General features: G+C 36.8%; 1 protein-coding gene across 1 annotated transcript; it reads left to right on the top strand.

Annotated features, from left to right (window-relative positions):
- Positions 1-11,580: 11,580 nt before the first annotated feature.
- On the top strand, positions 11,581-12,640 carry LOC109408497 (U6 snRNA phosphodiesterase 1-like). The gene is made up of 3 exons (XM_062857126.1): positions 11,581-11,924; positions 11,996-12,182; positions 12,272-12,640. Exons 1-3 carry the CDS (start codon positions 11,705-11,707, stop codon positions 12,621-12,623), a joined length of 759 nt encoding a protein of 252 aa, XP_062713110.1. The 5' UTR covers positions 11,581-11,704; the 3' UTR covers positions 12,624-12,640.
- The last annotated feature ends 9,115 nt before the right edge of the window (positions 12,641-21,755 follow it).

Here is a 21,755-nt window from a genome sequence, read left to right as displayed (position 1 = left end):
TCCAAGGATAACTCAAGTTCTTGGATAACCCAGAACAACTTTAAATTAGTTCTTCACATAATTATACTCGAGGAACCACCTCTAGAAAGAAAAAACTATTTAACCCCTTCCAGCCGCTTATGTATTAACCCCCAATGAAGGGCTCCAAGCTCAACTGTGCACCGTGACCCTCCGAAAAGTTAGGGAGTTTGTTTCGGCCCTGCGAGTCAGCCGTATAATGTAATAGGAATGGAAAGTGAGCAACAAAACAATACGAATCGAGACCGACGGCAACGACTTCGGCGACTGAACAGGATTTACCATTGGAAGCTCGGTACGTGAAACATCCTATCTCTCAGCTACAGTATCGGACAATAAAAATGCACCAAAGCCGTTTTCCCATACAAACTAGTCAACTTTGGATTGCCATATCTCAGTTATTTCTCAACCAATTGTTTTCATTTTTCTGTGACGAACTACAAAATATTTCAATTTTCAAAAACTATTGAAAAAGTTCAGTAATAACTATTGATACAAAAGTTACAGATAGGTTGAATTTTGACAATAAAAATGCACCAAGACGAAAAATTATGTAGCCAAAAATACTGAAGTCAAATCACTATGGTGTCTTCGGCAAATATGTTTCTTGTGTGATGACCAATAAATTTGCTGAAGACACTATAGCTATCTGACTTCAGCATTTTCGGCTACACAATTTTTTGTCTTGGTGCATTTTTATTGTCAAAATTCAACCTATCTGTAACTTTTGTATCAATAGTTATCACTGAACTTTTTCAGTAGTTTTTGAAAATTGAAATGTTTTGTAGTTCGTCACAGAAAAATGAAAACAATCGGTTGAGACATAACTGAGATATGACAATCCAAAGTTGACTAGTTTGTATGGGAAAACGGCTTTGGTGCATTTTTATTGTCCGATACTGTACATCGGGAACACCCGCATACTGAACGAAGGACCACGGGTTCGGCATCGCTGCAGATGGTGTTTTGGACGGAATCCATGGCGTGAGCGTTTTGAGGTAAGGTTATAAAAGTAAGCATCACACGCGAGCTGGGAAAAGCTGGAAGATATGCAGAAGCTTGTGATCGGTTTGCGACCGATCGACGAAAAAATAGGCAGGTTGAGGATCAAGAGCTGATTCTTCAAAGACGCATTCTACGCACAGTTCGGACGCAATTACGACCTCTGTCCAAGCAGCGACGTCAAGATCCTCATAAGAAACCTTAACACACAAGTAGGTCAGGATGAGGAGTTCATACAGACGAATGGAAGGTTCAGCGCCCAGCAGCAGATGAAGAACAAGTACAACTACTTATGGTTCATCGATATTGCCGCCTTATGAACATCACCATTCGTTGCACTTTCTTTCACCACAGTGTCTATTTTTTTATTCAGTTCGTTTATTTTATTGGCTCAATTGTTTACTAAAAAACTCTACAGAGCCGCAAATCTTGTTAAACAACATATAATTACGTTACAACAAACCACCAGCTCAGCAACATCCACATAGCAACAGGCTAACTAGAACGATAGAACGGGCGCGTCAGCAATTCGCACCGATCGACGAACGCATGGACCCTTGCACCAGCCGGAGGTACCAGCTCAGCAGTTTTAGGTATTAAGTATAGGACCCGATCAATGTCGCGGTAGTTAGTATTCGGTACTCGGGAGTGAAACGTGTCTTTATCAGTGACATAGAATAATCATAAATGTTAAATAAGTTAAGAAATGAGTAAATAAATCTTTTTTTTATATCAACTCATTCGGTCCGACTGTTTTTATATATTTGTTATTCTAAAAACTATGAAAACATAATCAATAGCGAGTCCTACGCGGCACTTTCATTCTTGGCGCGGAACCAGAACTGGAACCTGAACCAGAGCCTGAAGCCGCGAATTGAGCTCGCCGTTGGCTGGCTTGTGAGTTCAGCATCGCTTCATGGATGGCCTTGGCCATCTCCTCCAATTTTCCCAATCCTTCCTTACGCCGCTGTTCTTTTTCTGATTCAGAACGTAAACCATCCACGGTTTGCTGCACCGGCGCCGCTGGTGGCACCTCCGTCGTCTGCTCGATATATTCCTCGTGTTCGTCTTCCTCCAGAACTTCAATAATGTCCTCATCCAGCTCTTCCAAGTTTGTCGATTTCTCAGATGTTTCCTTTCCTGAGACGATGTCAGCATACGAGCTGGGTACAGAGATTACTTGCTCTTCTTCTTGTTCCGACTCTGCCGCTGGGGGCATGAGTTTCTCCGGTGTCCTAATTCCTGACACAGAAAGCAAGTGTCCTTCAAAGCTTCATAAAATATTCGTCCAGACTAACCACTAATACTGCGCCCCAAGCTCTCCGTCATAAACAATGTACGATACCGACGATCGCCATAGTACGACTGAAGCAACCGGATGCCGGCTCAGCATACGCGCAGGATCTTAAGGTAGCATTGCCGGACAAGGACGAACTCTATTTGACCTCTCGATAGGACTGCTAAAGTACCACGAGCCAAAATATGCAGAAATAGGGACTCTTGACGGAACAAAGTAAACGAAAGATGGAAATAAAATTTCAACAAACACCTGAATCGCAGACCTGAATAGTACAGAGAATGCAAGCAAGAAAGAGCTAGGTAGCGGAAAAAATTACTCTTCAGCACGGCGGAAAAGAGTTTAGGGTAAATCGGGGTAGTTTGGCCACCCTAAGCAAAAGTCGTTTAAACATGCAGAAAACAACGATATCTCTCGTGCATCGTATGATCATAATGATTCTGATAATACTACGCAAGATACATAAAAATATCAAAGTCAATTCGTGTTTAAATGCCAAAAAAAAAAAAGATTGAAAAAAAAAAGGTTTGATTTTTTCGTCGATTTTAAACCGTCGGGGTAATTTGAGCACCCAATTTTCAATGAAGATTTTTTTCGCCTAATGTAACACAAACTTAATATGCACCGATAGACATTGAATTGTAGTGTGTCAACTTGATGTATACAGAAAATAAACTGATTTTAAAGCTATCTAATGTATATGAACAAAAGGAGTCTTATGTGGTGTTTTTATTCAGCCCTCTTCGGGGTAATTTGGCCAACGTTTTTCAATTTTTTTTTTCTTATTTACTGTGGGCTTCAACTAATTTTTTTCTACCGTTTCAATGGCTTCCATATCAGACCAGTAGTAGAGCTGTAAGGTCGGTTTGTTAAAAATATTAGATTTTAGATGATTTTTATGAGGTGCTCAAATTGCCCCATTGGCCAAATTACCCCGACTACCCCTACATTCAATAGCTCAAAAACAATATAGTAGCTGGTAAGGATGATATCGCAAACAAACTCATCAAGATGAGCCCGGAAATATTGGGCGTTTGCCTACACCGAGTGATTGCCACGATCAGGGGAACGGAACAGCTACCAGAGAAGTGGAAAGAAAGGATTATCTGTCCCATCTACATGAAAGGCAATAAGTTAGAGTACGAGAGCTTCCGAACTATGTATCATCATTTTCAATGCCGCCTACAAAGTGCTATCTCAAGAAATGCATCCCACTTTTGATATTTGTAGTGAGACGATCATTCAGGAATTCATCCAGTAATTCCTTTGGTGTTCTCTCAGGGATTTGTTTAAGGAATCCTTTCTGGGATTCGTTAAGGTTCTGCGAGTACGCAAGAAAATTCTACTGAAATTTTTCTATGTGATTCTGTTATTTCGCCTGGAGATCCTTTTTGCTTCCTTCAGTTATTTCTTCTGGTTATCATTTCCTGGGGGTTTTTCTTATGAAATATCTCCTTGACATTCTTCTGTTATTCCATTTACAGTTCCTCTCGGAACTAGTTCCGTAACTTTTAAGCAAAACCTTCTAGGAATCCTATTTATTAGGTTTGGTTTTTTCGGTGATATGAATACTACAGGAAGTAAGAACGAGTAAGGAAAGTAATGAAAGAATACGGTGGAAAGATACGCAAGCGAACGATAAGAGAGATTGAACAAGAACATTTTCGATTGAACATTTAAGTGTTAAAACGTACTCAATTTTTAATCGATTTTTTTAATCTACCTATTTCAAATTGACTTCGAATAAACTTGTATATTTTTTCCGAAATAACGTAAAAATTTTAAAATTTCTCAAGATTTTTTTATCCTATTCTACAAAATATATGGAATATATGGGATTCAGGAATAGCTGTTAAACTGCTTGACCAATTTTGAATCTAGCGTGCTTTTGCAGATTTAAGTCCTAAATATGTCTTGAACGATAAAGTATTTAATCATATTATACTTTTAACCAAAACTGATTAGACATGCCAAAAAAGTTGACCTGTTTTTAATGTAAACCCAAGTTTAGATGTTTTCGGCAGTTATTACTCAAAACTAAGATACTAAGCATCGTATTTAGTGATACAAAATACAGTGCAAGATGAAATTGGTTAGTTTTAGGGTTCCATATTGCTATTTGTTTTTTTTTAAGACCGAAACTGTGCATGAAAAAAATTAAAACCCAGCTCATTTTTTTTTTGTAAAACACATGTTTTTGAACTTTTTTTAAAATATTTATGCATGTTGAAACCATTTTCTAAAGGTACAGCTCTTATTCACAACATTTTTATGTAAAGATTCCAGTACACAGGGTCAAATATTTGTCCAAAAAGAAACCCATGCTCAAACATTTTGTTTGACTCGATCGCACTATCATTAGTGGCAAACAGATGTTTGATCATTAGTTCATTTTTTATCAAATATTTGGCCTTGTGTACTTGAGGCCTATCAAAAATATCTGTGAAATCACGCCTAAAAATAATATGAAATTGGTTAAGCAGTTATCGGACCTTAAAGTTGCAATTTTTAGTAAAAAGATGAAAAAAAAAGAAAAATCCTAAATAAACTTACACAAGTTTATTCAAAAAATATGAAAAAGAGATTTATAAAAAGAGACTGCAAATCGATTGGAAAATGAGAAAACTATGGCACTTAAAGTGAAAGTAACTTTGAGATGTTTGCGCCTCCTCTAATTCTCAATATTTTTGGCTCAAACTCAGAGGTTTCTATTTTTATGTGATTCCAATCCGGAAAAGAGCATACGAGCTAAGTTTTAACTAATTTTGAAAAATAAACCACACCCTGTTGCTTATTTATTTTATTTTTTTTTAATTTTCATAACTGTGAATTTTAGTTTAATTAACTCACCATATAGCTGTTTTATTTTCCTAAAAAACATAAGTCACTAATCACAATTGTTGAAGGTTCTACTATATTTTTTAGTAAAGGTTTTATTTTTTTATGTTTTTTGGTTTTCCTGAAAGTTCATTTGAATAAACATCAACGAGCATCATGAGAAAATGATCCAAAAGTTTTCTTTAACCCTTCAGGACGAGCGCCATCAAGCAACCGAAACTGCACCGCGCTCGCGCTGTGCACGACAAGCGAGGTTTTTGGTAGTGTTGTACTTTTTACAACAGCGCGCGTGATACAGGGTTAAGGATTACTTTGTTTTTCAAACATTTTCAGAGAACCGAGTCTTCAAATATCTTTTCAAACGATTCTCTTCTAACTTTTGTAAAAGCTTTATCAAAAATGTGTATCATAGTTTGCAAAGATTTCATTGGAAAATTTCTCCTCGAATTTATAAAAGTTTTTTCTTTATATTAGGTAAAAATCATGAAAAAAAAAAGTCCATAAATACATCCTTACAGTTCGTGCAAGCTTTTTTCCGAGAGTGGCTTCAGGGTTTTTTTTTAATAATAAGTGTTACTATTAAGGTTCTCTTTTCAATACATTTGATCATGTACTACTGCTTATTCCTAGAGTGCATTCAATCATCATTAAAGTATATCTCACTACATCTAATACTTACCATCACAAATTCAACAAACGTTTATTCTCAGAATATACTTTTGACTTTTAATTTTCAATTAATCCACATTGACCCAAACTGTACACTACGTCAGCGAGCTGCTGCCAATGTGATGCAAAAGGAAGGTTAAGCTGAAATGAGACATTGTAAGCTCGATTGAAGTTGTGATCACGTAATTCTTTTAGGGGCTGTTCATAAACCACGTAGACTCAAATTTTGCCATCTCAGACCTACCCTCCTCCCAAATTAAAAAAAAAAGACGCGGACACCGTCTTCAGCCAAAGGCTGCACAGACTGAATGAAACTTAACACTAGACAAGGGACACACAGAGCATGCACCAGTGGATACGGAGAAGAAACTTATTCTCACGAAAAGTTTCATCGCCCGGAGCGGGAATCGAACCCTCACCCCACAGCATGGTGCGATTAGAAGCTTGGTGACCCTAACCGCATGGCTACGAGGCTAAAATTTGTTTGGAGCGTAGACTTTGGCTAGACGAATTTTGTTCCGATTTTGGACTTGTGGCAGAACTCGTCATTTGTAATTTAATTTCAAATTAAAATAATTTCCATTTTGCTTTCATCGGCGAAAATACCCTTGTATTTATACGATATACTTGCATTTCTACCAGGAAACTATTCCTAAAAAATACACAATTTTTGCCTAAGGACTGTTCAATTTATAAAACGGACAACTTGCTTGTGTGATATCTTTTTTATTTTTTAATAAAATCATTATCAGTTTTTTGCATAACTTTCTGTAGCTATTTTCAAATGTGAGAAAAATATAACATTAAGCAAAATGTTCTTTATTGTGTAACTGTAGCGGTTTTCGTAAAACATCAATAAAACCCCATTTCTCGAAATTCGACATAACTTTCCACATACTTAACATGCACATTTTCATGAAGTTTTTAATGTATTGGAATCTTATACTATTCTACTAAAGGTAAAGCTCAATAGTTGGTCAGTTATAATGCACCAAGCATTCTCAAGCTTGATATAGTGAGTTTCCTTGTTTTCATAGAAATTATTAAAAAATGTTCATTTCAGTCCTGTGTTGCAATAGCATCATAGATTCGGCTAAAAATTTATCCAGAGTAGTAGAATATTGCCTTCTGAATGATACAGAAGAAAAATTTACTTTAAATTGCATTTTTCATCAAAAATTCAATCCATAAAGATGGTCATATTAAAAAAATTTATACTTTTTGCTCCATTGATGCAGAATTTCGACTCTAGCGAATCTTGTTATTATTTATTTTCAACAAAGTTGGTCCTATGTTATCGTACACCTTATTTAATAATAATCGGATGCAAAGTTTTTATTTCCATTATTTGCATTAGGTTGCATGGTTATTTGGAAGAACCTTCAGAGAACGAAACTGTTTTGATTACTATGTCTGTAATGGCGCACAGTAACCAAACCAGCAATGCTATCAAGAAGCAGTTTTCTTCATTTAAAACCACATTATTTCCACTTTCGACTGGATGCATAAAAAAATTGATTATTTAATATTTTCATGCCCTTTTTGCTTTACAATTGAATTTTATTCAAAAAATCGAATCTCACTTGAGACCTTTATATCTCAACACCTAATTTTCCAATTGGGTTTAAATTTTACCAGAATTAACTTGCACATACTTTTCTGGTATTAAAAATGATATAACATATGTGAACAGTAATTTTATATATATTTTCAATTTTCAGCAATCGGAAAATTCACCTCATTTAACACCTGGCCAATTTTCTATAAAATAAAACTATTTTTATTCGATTCAAAATTGATTACTATAATGAATGGAGACGTACTGAACAACGAAGCAAGGGTGGTAAAATTTGAACTTCGCGTCTTCTTTTTATAGCCTTGTAAAGATGTCCGTTTTATAAATTGAACAGTCCTTACAATTTCTGTTGAGAACAGAGATAAGCACCGACCTTTCAGCAGGGCAAATAAAACACCTGGTTGTTTTTGCCACATGCTATAAAGCTATAAACATTGTATTTAGTATAAATATACATAAAAATATACACAACACTTACATTTTCGGTGTTTTCTCCACAGAGGAATTGGTTGAATTCCAATGCGCCCGTTCTGCCTCTTATTTCCACAATTCTGTTTTGTGACTTGGTTGACAGAACCAAACAGAGAAACACGAAGAAACAATACATGCACTAACTCATATAACTCCGATACTGTACAGGGGTTCGTAAGTCACATTCTCACGTAACAATTTCTCTGAAAAGAAAGTACTTCCTCTTAAAATATCTATTCCAAATCGGCTTCAAATACTTGCACGTTACTCAGAAAATCATGTCTGCAGGGGTTTTCTTCATTGTTTTCTAACAAATTACGCAAGAAAAAAATCAAAAAATCATGAAGGATTTCAACTGTACAGTACATCCAGTACAACAGTACATCCAGGCAGTTTTTTGGAATTTCTTCAGAGAACCCTAAAACCTTAACTTTTCCAAAATCCACCAAAAGTCCCAAAAACTAAAATTTCCAAAATATATTTTTTTTAAATTAAGTGTTTTGTATCCTTCTCAGGAAATCCCTCAGCTGCAGTAAGAAACTCCATTCAGAAATTTGTCAAATCTGGATCCAGCGGTTTCACAAGAAATTTGTCCGTGTGTCTAGCACTTCCAGTTCTGCACATATATTCTGAGCTATAAGTACGCAGTAAGTGTATCCACAATATTCTTAAAGAGGTTCATATTGTTCTAACCAGCGTCGCTATTGCTTGTTTTTTTTGTCTTTTGTAACTACACAAAAAAAACCTGTTTTCAATTTTCTAAGATTTCCAGGATTTTTAATAGCTCCAGGTTCTTTAGTTTTCTGCTCTTATTTAATATTTTCAAAGAATCAAACAAAAGGGTTTTGTGTTGATTTTGGGAAAATGAAAATAATCTCTTAAAAAATAATTTTGGCCCGCAAAGACAGTTAGGCTGAGGATCAGTCATAGTTGAAATTTGAAAAAGCAGTATTTAACTCGATTTTCTCCTACTTACAGGTATTCCACAAACAAATTTTTCAGATTTTAATGACAAACGTCTTGAAATCTCGCTTTAAAAGTGCCTCAGCACTTTAGGCGTACAAATCTTAAGAAGCAAGCTTCAAACAACAGTGCATTTTAAATGTTGTTAAGTAAGCCTAAAATAAGATCAGGCGCGCTGATTTGTTTACGAAGAGATTTGTGCACTCAAAATCGTGAGTTGATGCCAAAGTCGGCCATATTGGGGTTTTAACAAGTCTGTCCTTAAGTAAGATATTGAAGGTTTTTAAGGAAGGCGAAAAAAGCAAAAAGTATGAAATTTCACTACCAAATCGTCTGGGGATTCTGTTTTCATAGGACACGATTGGTGAAGTACTAGATTTGAAGTAATGAGCTGAATTTATGTATGGTGAGAAAATGAATTCTCCGTATGGTGAGAAAATGAATTCTCCGGCTGAATGGCTTTTGTATGATGAGAAGGTAAATTCTCCGTTTCACAAGGAATTCGTACAAAAAGCGTGGGTATTATAATTCCTTGTCTATAATTTGATGCTGTTTGAGCAAGAGTTTGGAAGTCTGTGCTGTTGAAGAAACAGAGAATTTACCTTCTCATCATACATCAGCCATTCAGCCATTACCGCTAATCTATTACTTCACCGATCGTGCCCTATTTCATTCTGTCATAAAAACTGTCATAGAAACTGTCATAAAAGTCATTCAGGTTGCCAATATGAGGGACTTGAATTATGATCTTACTTAGCATGTCCTATTTTTTTACTAACTCAAAGGATAAAGTAGCCAACAACTATATACTTCGAGTACATAATTAAAACATGTTCAAAAAAGTTGAGAATAGTGAATTGGTTTCATTTTTTTTATAGTTTTTGGGGAGAATTCATAACAAAGACCTTCATAAATTTGAAGCAGAATTTATTGCAGTTCTACGACATTTACAGTTACATTTCAAGCGCAATCTTTGGGTTCTGTCGAAAGTCCATTGAGAAACAAAAACTATGTTGTGATACCGTCAAGGCGCCATTCACCGTGGGGCTCCATTCACCGTGTGCCTTCGAATATTGTTTCATTATTTCCATATTATGATTGAATGATATGACAATTTCCCTTTAACTTCACCAATACAACACTAATGTATTGTTACCATGTTAAAACGCTCATTAGAAACATTTAAAAGTATCATTTTGACACTAAAGTGTGTTTACGTGAAGCGGGTTTCTGCTCGTTCACTGCATTCATAGTGAAAAAACGAAAACTGTGCTAAGGTGATTTAAGCGATAAACTAAATGTAGTAACGTTTTTATTCCACCAAGAAGCAATTAAATTCACATATCAGGTATGTATTTTGCATTACCGAAGTAAGTTTAACAAGAAAGTACGATTACTCGTACTTTTTAATTGAAACAAAAAGGCACGGTAAATGGGTACCCTAAAAATCAATGGTCTCCATTCACCGTGCCCCATATTGTCCCATATATCTAGAAAAAATCGAAAATTTGAACATTCGTTTTTCTAATAAAATCTTGCAAGTTATTACTTGAAATGAATCGAAACGAAGAAAATTGCCTTGGCTGGGTTGTTTTGATCATTTTTAAACAAAGTAGAATAAAATTTCTCATACACGGTGAATGGGTACCTACCACGGAATTAGGCGACCCTACTACCCTTTACTAATTGTACTATATTACCAAATTTTGTAAAAAATTTTCTACTTCTGTGGATATTGCTTTGATTTTAACCTATAATGAAGGCAATTAAAAGCGGCACCAGCAATGTTTATAAGACTGGTGTCAAATGACAGCCCTTATTTACCCCGAATCCTCTTAGATCCACGGTGAATGGTACCTTGACGGTATTTGTTGATATTAATATATGTAACATAACGTTCAAGCGACACGAATGCCACTCTAGTGGTAAAGTGTCTTTAATAAACTAATAATAATAATAAAATAACGTTCAACTTTGTTAATTGTTGGTCAAGGGATGGGAACACTCGTTTGAAAGAAGTTACATGCACTTACTGCTAATTCATTTAAACATTTTAAGTAATGTACACCGGGGCAAGTTGAAACGGGTGGGGCAAGATGAAACAGCGGGTTAACATCATGTTATCCAAGGATAATGAACAGCTTGAATGCCATAACACATAGTTTTTGATTCAAACAATCTTTTAACGAATGAAAAATTTCTAAAATGTATTGATAACTATTTCAAAACTTCCCGTTTCATCTTGCCCCGGTGTACCTTACAGTACATGGAAGACTTTTTCATATTAATTTTACCTGAAACGTTTTCTAGAAATGGAGTGGCTGTAACTTCATTAGTAAGTTGACAGAAAAAAAGAACCTCTACATTGACTGCCTTTAGTGCTCTCTCACGACTTCCGTATACATGTGCAACTATTATGATTTTAGACAAACTTTGACATAAAACTACAAGGTAAAAATTCGCCCATATACTGGTTTTCAATAGCATGCTTCTGAGCTGAGATAGTATTTAGCAGGTGAATCTAATTCTTTACAAGTGCATGTTCTCATCTCTACTCAAGGCTTGCTTAGGGCATCATCACGGCAGCGCTGATTTCAACAGTCATTTCAAATGTTCCAAGCGAGGGGTGTGACAGTGTGACAAGGCTACACTCATATTTCGCTTTCTTGTAGTTCTTGTAGTTTGCGCTCGTGATTATCATTCCAACAACCGAGCATACCGAGCATACCTCATTCTCATTCTCTCACATCACATCGGTTCAGTCAGTCGCCTCTACACACTTACCGCGCGCCAAAGTATAACATATAGTAAACGTTTCCCATCTGTAAACATTATTATCACGCTTGCGTCCAGAAGGAAGCAACCAGCAAATGCACAACATCCAGCAGTACAGCAGCTCGGAAAGTTCGGACGAAAATGATGACCCTCAGAACCAACCCTCGGCAAAACTTCCTCCGTCCAAGGAACTGCTGCGAGTTCCGACAACCCCGGGTGCACCAGAGCCAGAAAACGACCCCTCCAAACACCAGGGCAGGGTTCGATCCTTCGCGCACGAACGCGGCATCTGGGCCAGCTACGTGTTCATAGATTGTAGGATCAACCATGAAAATAAAGGTATTGTAAATGTAGATTCAATTGTAACAAATTGTATGTAATTCCAGACAATGAAATCGATGCATTCGATGATCTACAGAAGCAACTTATTGCGAAAGCATCCAAAGACCTACAGCTGGATTTGAACCGAGCAGACAATTTGCATCTCAGCCTGACGAAAACGTTTGTGTTGAGGCATCACAACATTGCAGCGTTCGTTGAAAACGTGCGTTCGGGTGTTAGCGAAACCAGAAGGTAAGAGTGGGTACTGATAGTTCTGATCTTTAAAACTTTGTACCATAATCCGTGGTAACATTGAAACACATCTGTTCTCGATTCCGCAGATTCAGAATAGCACTGTCCGATCTCGCCGTTTACACGAACGAAGAGAATACCCGGACATTTCTAGCCGTCAAGGTGGCCGACCAAAGTTACGGGCCACTGAGCTCATTGGTGGCCACGCTGGACACCAGCATGAAAGAGTACAAACTGCCAACCTTTTATCAGGATCCCTCCTTTCACATCAGTTTTCTGTGGTGCCTTGGAGATCGACGGAAACTGCTGGAGGACAGCTTGGCTTCGCTTCAGGAAACGTTCGCGGCGCTTTACGAGGAGGAATACTGTGATATGAATGCTAACGTTAAGCAGTTACATTTTAAATGTGGAAATAAATATTACTCGTTTGATTTGTTGTAAATTGGGTGTTTTTATTCTTTTGATGCGTGAATTTTGACTTGCTAGTTCTTTACACTGCGAATTAGGTGTTTTTGTTCAAGTTTTCTCATTTAAACGCTTGGGTAGCGGATTTTTTAGGATTTCAATAGGAAAAAATCTTTGAAGATAATTTAAAAAAATTGAAAGAATGCTTGGCAAGCTTCAAAAGAGGTCCTGGAGAAATCCTTGAAAAAATTCCTGGAAAAAATAAAGAAGACTTCAGAGAAATCTTTCTCCTGTGGAGATCCTTGGAATAATAACTGTATGTAAGTATCCAATCCACTCCAATCCATGCAAGAATTTGTGAAGAGGTTTTTTAGGGGTTCTCGAAGAAATTCCACACCTGAGTTCCTAGATGAGCTCTTGGCGCAATACTCGGAGGAATCATTTGAGTAATCTCTGGAGAAATTATTGGAATAAGGGGCTGTCCATTAATTACGTAAGGGTTTATGGGGGGAGGGGGGGTTTGAGAAATCTTACGCGCCATACAAAAATTTTTGGGTTCTCATACAAAAAATCTTACAAGGGGGGGAGGGGGTGTCGGAAAATCGCAAAAAATCCCTTACGTAATTAATGGACAGCCCCTAATGCCTGGAGGAATATTATAGAATTCCTCAAGTAGTTCTACAAAGAGTTCACCTAGAAGTTCTAAGGAGGTGAAATCCTATAAATAATTCATGAAGAAATATCAGTGGGACTCTTCAAAAGAATTTCAGCAAAAGACACTGTTATAAATCGTGTATTAATCTTGAAGGAAAAATGCATTACGGAAACCCTTGTAATGTTGTCTGAATAATTATTAAAATAATCCATTGAGAAATCCCTGAACAAACCCTGAAAAAGTTTTTGTATATAGTCTTGAAAGAATATTTGGAGAAATCTATGTTTTTTTTCTGGAACAATCTTTTAAATAATTCTGTTAAAAATTCATGAAGAATTTCGTTGCAGCACACTGTGGGAAATTTCTGGAACATTTCTAATTTTTATTCTTGGAGGCGAGCCGTTGAAAGATATCTTGGGTGAGTTCTCCAAGGAATGCTCAGAAAATTTTCAGTGGAATTCGATAAATTTTGGTAAAATTCTTGACAAATGGAGAATTAGCAGCTGTTAAAATACACGTCAATAAAAAAAAGTCCTTGGAAGATTCTCCGAGGAAGTCCTTAGAAGAGTCCTGGGTAAACCTTTGGAAAATGTCTGCAGGAATTCTAAGAAGAAATTCTTGGAAAAAATACCGGAATTAGAAGAAGAAGTCTTGAACATTTTCAGAGGAGTCCTTGCAAGAACTTCTGAAAAAAAAACCGTTGAAAAAAAAACTATTCAGAATTGTTGAACAAATCATTAGAAGAGTTTCTGTAGAGATTCTTGCAATAATTCTTGGAGTAATCCATATAAGAATTCATGGGTGAACTTTAAGAAGAGTTTTCCGAAATATTTCTTAACTTCTTGAGCAGAATACTTAGAGAAGAATTACCGGATAAATACTTCACAGTGTTAAACAAAAATCTTGTAGGAATTCTTGGAAAAATCTTTCAAAAGTATCCTTGGATTGCTTCCTGGTGGAAACATTGATAGTGAAAGCTTCTGGAAGAATCCTCTAAATAATTCTGTTTTTTAGTCTGCAGATTAAAAATACTGAAAAAATATGGGGGATCCCTTGTACTATTCCATAGAGGAATCCTTGAAATAATTGCTAGGCAAGTTCTTGTAAAATTCCCTGAAAGAATTCTTACAGAAATGTTTAGATAAATTTTAAGAAATTTTTTGTAATGTTTTTTTTTGTAGATTTCTTTGAAATCCTTTTCCTGGAGAAGTTCTTGGAAGATTATCAGAGTCAAACCTGGAAGAAGAAATTCGAGAAATCACCATTACAAATGGTGATGACTTGACATAAGAACTTCTTTTAAGAAATTCCAAATAAATCCTTAAAAACATTTCGGGAGAAATTTTTGGAGTATTTCTGGACGAGGCTTTGAAAGAGTTGCCGAGGAGAATTCAGTTGAAAGAAATTGTTATAAGAGTTCTTGAAAGAATATCTTGACAAATTATTGAAAAAAATCTTATAATAATTTCTGGACGAACATTTAGAAAAATTTCCGATGAAATTCTTGAAAGAATTCTTGGAGCAATCGCAATAAAAAAATCCTGGATGAATTCTGAAAAGGATTTCCAGAGTTCCAGCAGTCGGTGGAAAAAATCCTGCAGGATTCCTCGGAGGATTTCTTCCAGGAACTACCGGAGAAGACTTTCTAGAGAAATTTTCGGAAGAATTCCTGTAGATATCCTCGGACGAATGATATTTTCGAGGAAGCCTGAAAAATCCGGAAGAGCCTCACTAGAATTATCAACAAAATCCCTGAAAGTGTGTCGGAAAAAAAAATGGTCTGAATTACCCGAGCCTCGCTTGGGAGAATTTGTGGAGTCATCACTCATTTTTCTTTTTTAAAACAATATTTATCCTGTATCCATATCTGGAGGAGTCGTTAAATGATTTCCTGAATGAGTCCATCTGAAAAAATTCCTGGAGAAGTTCTAAGAGATATTCATGGAAGATTAACGAAAATCCTTGGAGTGATACTTGAAAAAAATATGGGGAATTGTTAGAAGAACTCTTGGAGGATTTGCAGCATAAAGGAAAACTTGAATAAAACCTTCAAAAAGTTTCCTGAAGGTATCATTTGGAGAATCCTTAGAGGAATCCTTGAAAAACGTGAATAATTTTGAAGACTACAGACACTACAAATGCACAATAATACACGTCATCACAAATTAACACAACAAAAAAAACAATACAACACTAAACATAAATTTGCCCGATTACCCAAATGGGTAACAATTAACGATCTCAAGATAACGAGGTTTCATAACTGTTCTTGGCCCATCAGTCATCTTGGGATTGTGTTTTGTTTGGCAGTTTGCCTATTAGTTCGCAGCATCTGTTAATGCTTTCATAGCCATTGGCGTAGCTAGAGGGAGGGCCTGGGGGAGTCGCAGAATCCCCCAAGAAATTTTTCATCATTTTATTTATGGAAATCAGATTTAAAAAAAATGAAAACAACTGTCTTAATGCCAAACCTAGATCTTTAATAGACATTACTTATATGTTTGAAGTAAGTCCCAGTAACTGTGAAAGAATCACAGGATGTATTCCTGAAAGAATCGCAAAACGAATTGCTTTACAGGAGCTACAGGGGGTATACTTGAAGGAATTCAAGGATGGATTCCTGAAAAGATCTGTGGATAAACTCCTTAAAGATTACTCAGGGATAATTGTGAAAGAAATCTGGAAAATTATCTTAAAGAATTGCAAAAAAAATCACTGGAGTAATTCAAAATATGTTCAGGTATTCCTGGAAAAAATCTTGGGTGAATTCCTGGAAGAATTTCTGGAATTTCTGGCCGAGCCTCTGAATATTCTTTTAATGATCCCGAGAGTAATATCTGAAGGAATCACTACAATAATTCCTGAAGCAATCCCAAAAAAGAACTCCCGCAGCAATCTCTGGATGATTTCCAGGAGAAATACCTAGAGGAATTACTGCAGGTATGCCTGGAATAAACCCTGGAGGAATTTCTCAAAGAATATCTGGAGAAATCCGTGCAATTAAGGGAGAATTCCCTGGGAAAATTTCTGAAGAAATCTCTTGAGGAATTTCTCGAGGAATCCTTGGCGGAATTTCTGAAAGAATTCCGGGAGTAATCCCTAGAGGAGTTCTTGGAGAAATCTCTGGAAAAATCCTTGAAACAATTCCTAGCGGAATCTTTGCAGGAAATCCTGGAGGAATTTCTGGACAAACTCCTGGCAGAATCCCTGAAGGAAATTGTTGAAGGAATTTCCGAAAATATACCTGGAGAAATTCCTGGAGAGTTCGAAAGAGGAATTTTATGAGGAATATCTGGAGGAATTACTGAAGGAATAACTTGAAGATTTCCTTGAGACACACCTGGAGAAACTGCGAGACTAATGCCTGGAGGAATCCCTCGATGAATTCCTAGATGAATACGTGGTAAAATCTCTTGATGTATTCCTAGAGAAATCCTAAAGGAATCCCTGGATGAATACCTGGAGGATTCCCTAGAGGAATTGTGGGAGGATTTCGAGAAATGTCTGAAAAAATCATTTTCATAATACCTGGAGGAATTCTAAGAGCAAATTCCGTAGAAATTTTCGAAAAAACCCTGGAGGAAATCCTGGAGGATTCCCTGAAACAATATTTGGAGGAACCTCCGGAGGAATGTCTGGAGGAACTTCTAGAGAAATCTCTGGATGAATTTTTGAGAAAATTCCATGGAACTATCTCTGGAAGAATTCCTGGAAAAATCTTTGAAGGAATTCTGGGAGGAATCCCAGGAGAAATTTCTAAACAAATTCCTAGAGGACTTTTTGGAGGAATTTCTGAAATAATTTCTGGAGGAATCATTGGAGGAAATTCTAGCGGAATCTCTGAAAGAATACTTAGAGAAATCCCTGAAGGAGTCTGGCAAAAACCTGGAGGAATTCCTGGTGGAATTTCTGGAGGAATCCCTGGAGGAATTTCTGGGGAATCCCTGGAGAAATTCCTAGATAAATTATTGGAGGAAACCCCAGAAGAATTCTCGGAAAATTCCTGAAGAAATTCCTGGAATTGTTTCTGGAGGAATCCTTGGAGGATTTTCTGGAGAAATTCATGGAGGAGTTCTTGAAGAAATACCCGGGGTAATTCCTGAAAGAATTATTGGTGGAATTCCTGAAAGATTTCCTGGAGGAACTTCAAGAAGAACTCCTGGTTAAACTCTTGGATGAATGCTTGGAACAATTGATGGATAAATTCGGGGAGAATTTTCAAAGGAATACCTAGAAGGTTTACTAGAAAAGTTCCAGGAGAAATTTCCGTTGTAGACTGATGGAATTCCTGGATCAATTCCGGAGGAATTCGTGAAAGATTTCTGAAGGAATTTCTGGGGTAATTCCTAGTGGAATTCTTGAAGGTATTCCTGGAGGAGTCCCTGAATGAAATCCTGGAGGAATCTCTGGAGGAATTTTGGAAGAAATCCCTGGAGATATTTCTGAACAAATTTCTAGAAAAAAAAAACCTAAAAGGAAATCTCAGAGGAATTGGAGGAATCTCTGGAAGAATCCTTAGAGGAATCCCTGAAGGAGTTCCCGGTGGAATTTCTGGATAAATCCCTGGAGAAATCTCCTAGGGAAAGAATCCTGGATAAATTTCTGGAGGAAACCTTGGGAGAGTTACCGGGAGCATCCCTGGAAATTCCCTAAAGAAATTCCTAAAACTATTTCTAAAAGAATCCCTAGAATATTTTCTGGAGAAATTCCTGGAGGTATTACTGTCAGAACTCGTGGCAGAATTTCCGAAGTAGTTCCTGGTGAATTCTTAGTGATATTCTTGAAAATTCCCAGAGGAATCCTGGAAGAATTCCTGGAAGAATTCCTGGAGTAATTTCTGAATTGCTGGAGGAATCCCCGAAGAATTCCTGGAAAAAACCAAGAAGCAGTTCTTGAGGGAATTCCAGGAGTTTCTGAAGAAATCCCAGGAGGAGGTACCAAGGAAATAGCTGAAATTCCGGAGGGAATTTTAAACTTCAAATTCCTGGGGAATTCCTAAAAGGAGTACTCTTGGAGGAACCCCTGTAGCAGTTCCTGAAGGAATACTTGGAGGAGTTCCAGAAAAAAACCCCACGAGGAATCCCGAGCAAATCCAAGAGAAATTCCTAAGGAAATCTTTAAACAGTTCCTGGAAGAATTCTTGAATTAATTCCCGGAGGAATTCCAGGAGAAATTCCTGAAGGCATCCCAAGAAGAATTATTTAAGGCATTTTTAAAACAATCCCTGAAATTGTGCCTTAAAGAATCACAGAAGGAATTCCCGGGTAAATCCTTGGAGGAATTCTTGGAGATATTTCTGAAGAAATCCCATGAAGTATACCGGAAGCAATTCCTTAGCGAATTTCAAATAGCTTTCTTAGCGAATTCCTGGAAGAATTTCTACAGAGATCTCTGGTTAAAAATCTAAAGAAATCCATGCCTGCAGTAATTTAATTCGTCCAGAAAAAGATCCAGTGAGAAGATTTTTTTTATCTTTATTAACGAGATTTTCAGCCCTAGGCTAGTTCATCTCCCTTCCGAAGGAAAAACTCACATTTTACGAGTTTGTCGGGAGTGGGATTCGATCCCAGGTCCGCTCCACTGTTACTCAGATGGACTCCTAAAGGATTTTTTTCACAATTTTTTTAAGCATTTCTTGAAATATTTTTTGAAAGTTCTCTAGTAAAATTTTCTGAAAGAACTTCTTGAGGATATTTCTGCAGAAATACTTCAAACAAATCCAGATTAAATTATTGGAGCAATCTCTAGTAGAATTCTGGAAGGAATATTTGGATAAATTTCTGAAGAAATCTCTTAAGGAATACCTGCAGAAATACATTAAAGGATCTCTGGAGAAATTTCTGAAGGAAACCGAGAATACAGCTCTGGAACAACTGGAGAAACCTCTAAAGTTATTCGGCTCAAATACACAAAGAAATGTCTGGTGGAATCCCTAGATGCGTTTTGAAGGAATCTCTGGAGGAATCCTGGATGGAATTACTGCAGCAAGCTTTGGAAAACATCCTGGAGGAATATACTTAATACGTGTATAGTAGAGTGGGTCATCGTTTATATGGAAAAATGAAAAATTCAATGGTATCCCATCAGATCAAAGCTTTTTTGATCCCATCTCAGGACCCAAATAAGTGTGCAAAATTTGAGCACGATCGGTTTTGTCTACGTTTTGCGCATCGCGTTTGAAGTTTGTATGGGGTTTTACATGGGAAAACACACTTTTTTGCATTTCTCTCATAACAAGCTCGAATTTTTCTAAAACCTTGTAACCGATAAAGTGAAAACATAGGCTAGGGTACCCTGAAAAACTTTGTCGAAGACCGCGAAGTGATCTGATTCTTATGAAAAAAGTTATAGCGTTGACATTGCTAGGCGAAACAGTATGATTTTGTTGCTATTGTTATTCCTTTACATGTTAAAACATAAACACATGCATGCGATTCGTTGGTTATAACTATTTTCGCAAGCATCGGATCGCTTTGCGGTCTTCAACAAAGTTTTTCGGAACATCCTAGGCTATCATTTTATGGTATCGCTTAAAAAGTTTCAGACAAACTTTTTCAACTTATGACAAAAATGCAAAAAACTATGTTTTCCCATACAAAATTCCATACAAATTTCAATTTCAATGCGCAAAGTGTAGACGCAACCGATCGTGCTCAAATTTTGCACAGATACTCAGGACCCGAAACGGAACCAAAAAAGCTTTGATCTGAGAAAACGGTTCCGATTACCCACACTAGTGTATAGTCAGCAATACAAACAATAAACAATGTTCGTTTGGTTCACACTTTGACATTTCTCTCTGCACGATTGGCTCACAATGGCCGCTTCCGCAGATCTCAATAAATGTATAGGATTACTAGTACCGATATCAGCAATGTCATATATCCATTCAACTTTACAACAACATCCAATTGCATTAAGTTTTCATGCTATGCTATGCTATGCTATGTTAAGGAACTTAGGGAAAAAAAATCAAAAGAAAACTATGCATTTTCTGAGAAAAATCTTGGAAGAATTCCTAAAGAGATTCTTAGAGAAATCTCAGTAGGCATTCCTTTCAAAAATTATTGAAAATTCCTGGAATATCAACTTAAGTTTTAAAAATTCATCCTGTTCCACCTTACCTTACCTTACTTACATTAGATTGGGTCAACGTGTATGGGGAAACTTTAAATTTGATCGTATCAACCCGGAACAAAGCTTTTCAATCTGTATTAGCGTCCAAAACAACTGTGCAAAATTTGGGAGTGATTGGTTGCGTCCCCGTATTCCGCATTGCGAATGAAATTTGTGTGGAAGTTAGTATGGGAAAATGTACTTTTTTTGAATTTTACTCATACGTTGAATTCTTTTGCCTAATACCATGTAACTAATGGCGTTAAAGTATAGCGTAGGATATACCGAGAAACTTTGCCGAAGACCGCAAAGTGATCCGACACTTGTGAAAAAAGTTATTCGCCTGGTAACTATAGGCCTATAGGCTAAAAATTGAAATTTTATTGTTGATGTTATTCCTTTACATTAAACATCATCTGGCAATCTTTTTGTTATAACTTTTTTCACAAGTGTCGAATCACTTTGCAGTCTTCGGCAAAGTTTTTCGGCATATCCATTAGTTAAAGTCATTAGCACAGAGAACAGACATCCAGGCTAGAACAAATTTCATTCGGAAAGTTGTGTAAGGATTTGAATCTTTACTTGAGTAAGGTTGCAAACCAATACACGATGACAACACTAACGCCACCAAACACCATATTGCCACAGTCAGTGGTGAATTGAAACATTTCAAGTGGTGAATTAAATTAGTATGGGAAATTAACCGACTGCAGCGCCACGCTATTGCCACTCGTGTTGCCGATTTCAAATGGCCGTTAAATTCCTTACACAGTTTCGGAACTGGACTTGGATGTCTGTTATCTGTGTCATTAGTTAGATCATTTAAGGCGAAATATTTCAATGTATGAGTAAAATGCTAAAAAGCACGTTTTCCCATACTAAATTCCATACAAATTTCTATCGCAATGCGGAATACGGGAAAGCGTTACCTAGCGCTCCCAAATTTTGCAAAATAGTTTCGGACGCTAAAAGGAATCGATAAGGCATTGTTCCAAAAAAATCGACTTTGTTGACCCAGTCTAATATACATAGATCACTCTGCTTGATTTGGCAACGTGGCCTGTAGCATAAATTTTTATGTTGCGCCTCGAAGACATCACCTCCTCCTTCCACCACCCACATCGAACCAACCCATCCGCTTGCACGACCCGCAGCATGCAATGCACAGGGAAAAATTTCTACTCAGTGACTGAGTTGGTCTTACTCAGAAATCGAAAAATCCTTTGTTTTCTTACTCAGTTTCCGTTAAAAGTGGGACAACCCATTGCCAATGGGTTGTCCCACTTTTAGCCGAAACTGAGTAGGAAAACAAAGGATTTTTCGATTTCTGAGTAAGGCCAACTCAGTCATTGAGTAGAAATTTTTCTCGGTGTGAGAAACACATAGGAAATCCAATA

The sequence above is a fragment of the Aedes albopictus genome, chromosome 3 (genome assembly GCF_035046485.1).
Source record: "Aedes albopictus strain Foshan chromosome 3, AalbF5, whole genome shotgun sequence".
In the NCBI taxonomy this organism is placed as follows: Eukaryota; Metazoa; Arthropoda; class Insecta; order Diptera; family Culicidae; genus Aedes; species Aedes albopictus.
This window is presented reverse-complemented; position numbering and strand designations above follow the sequence as displayed.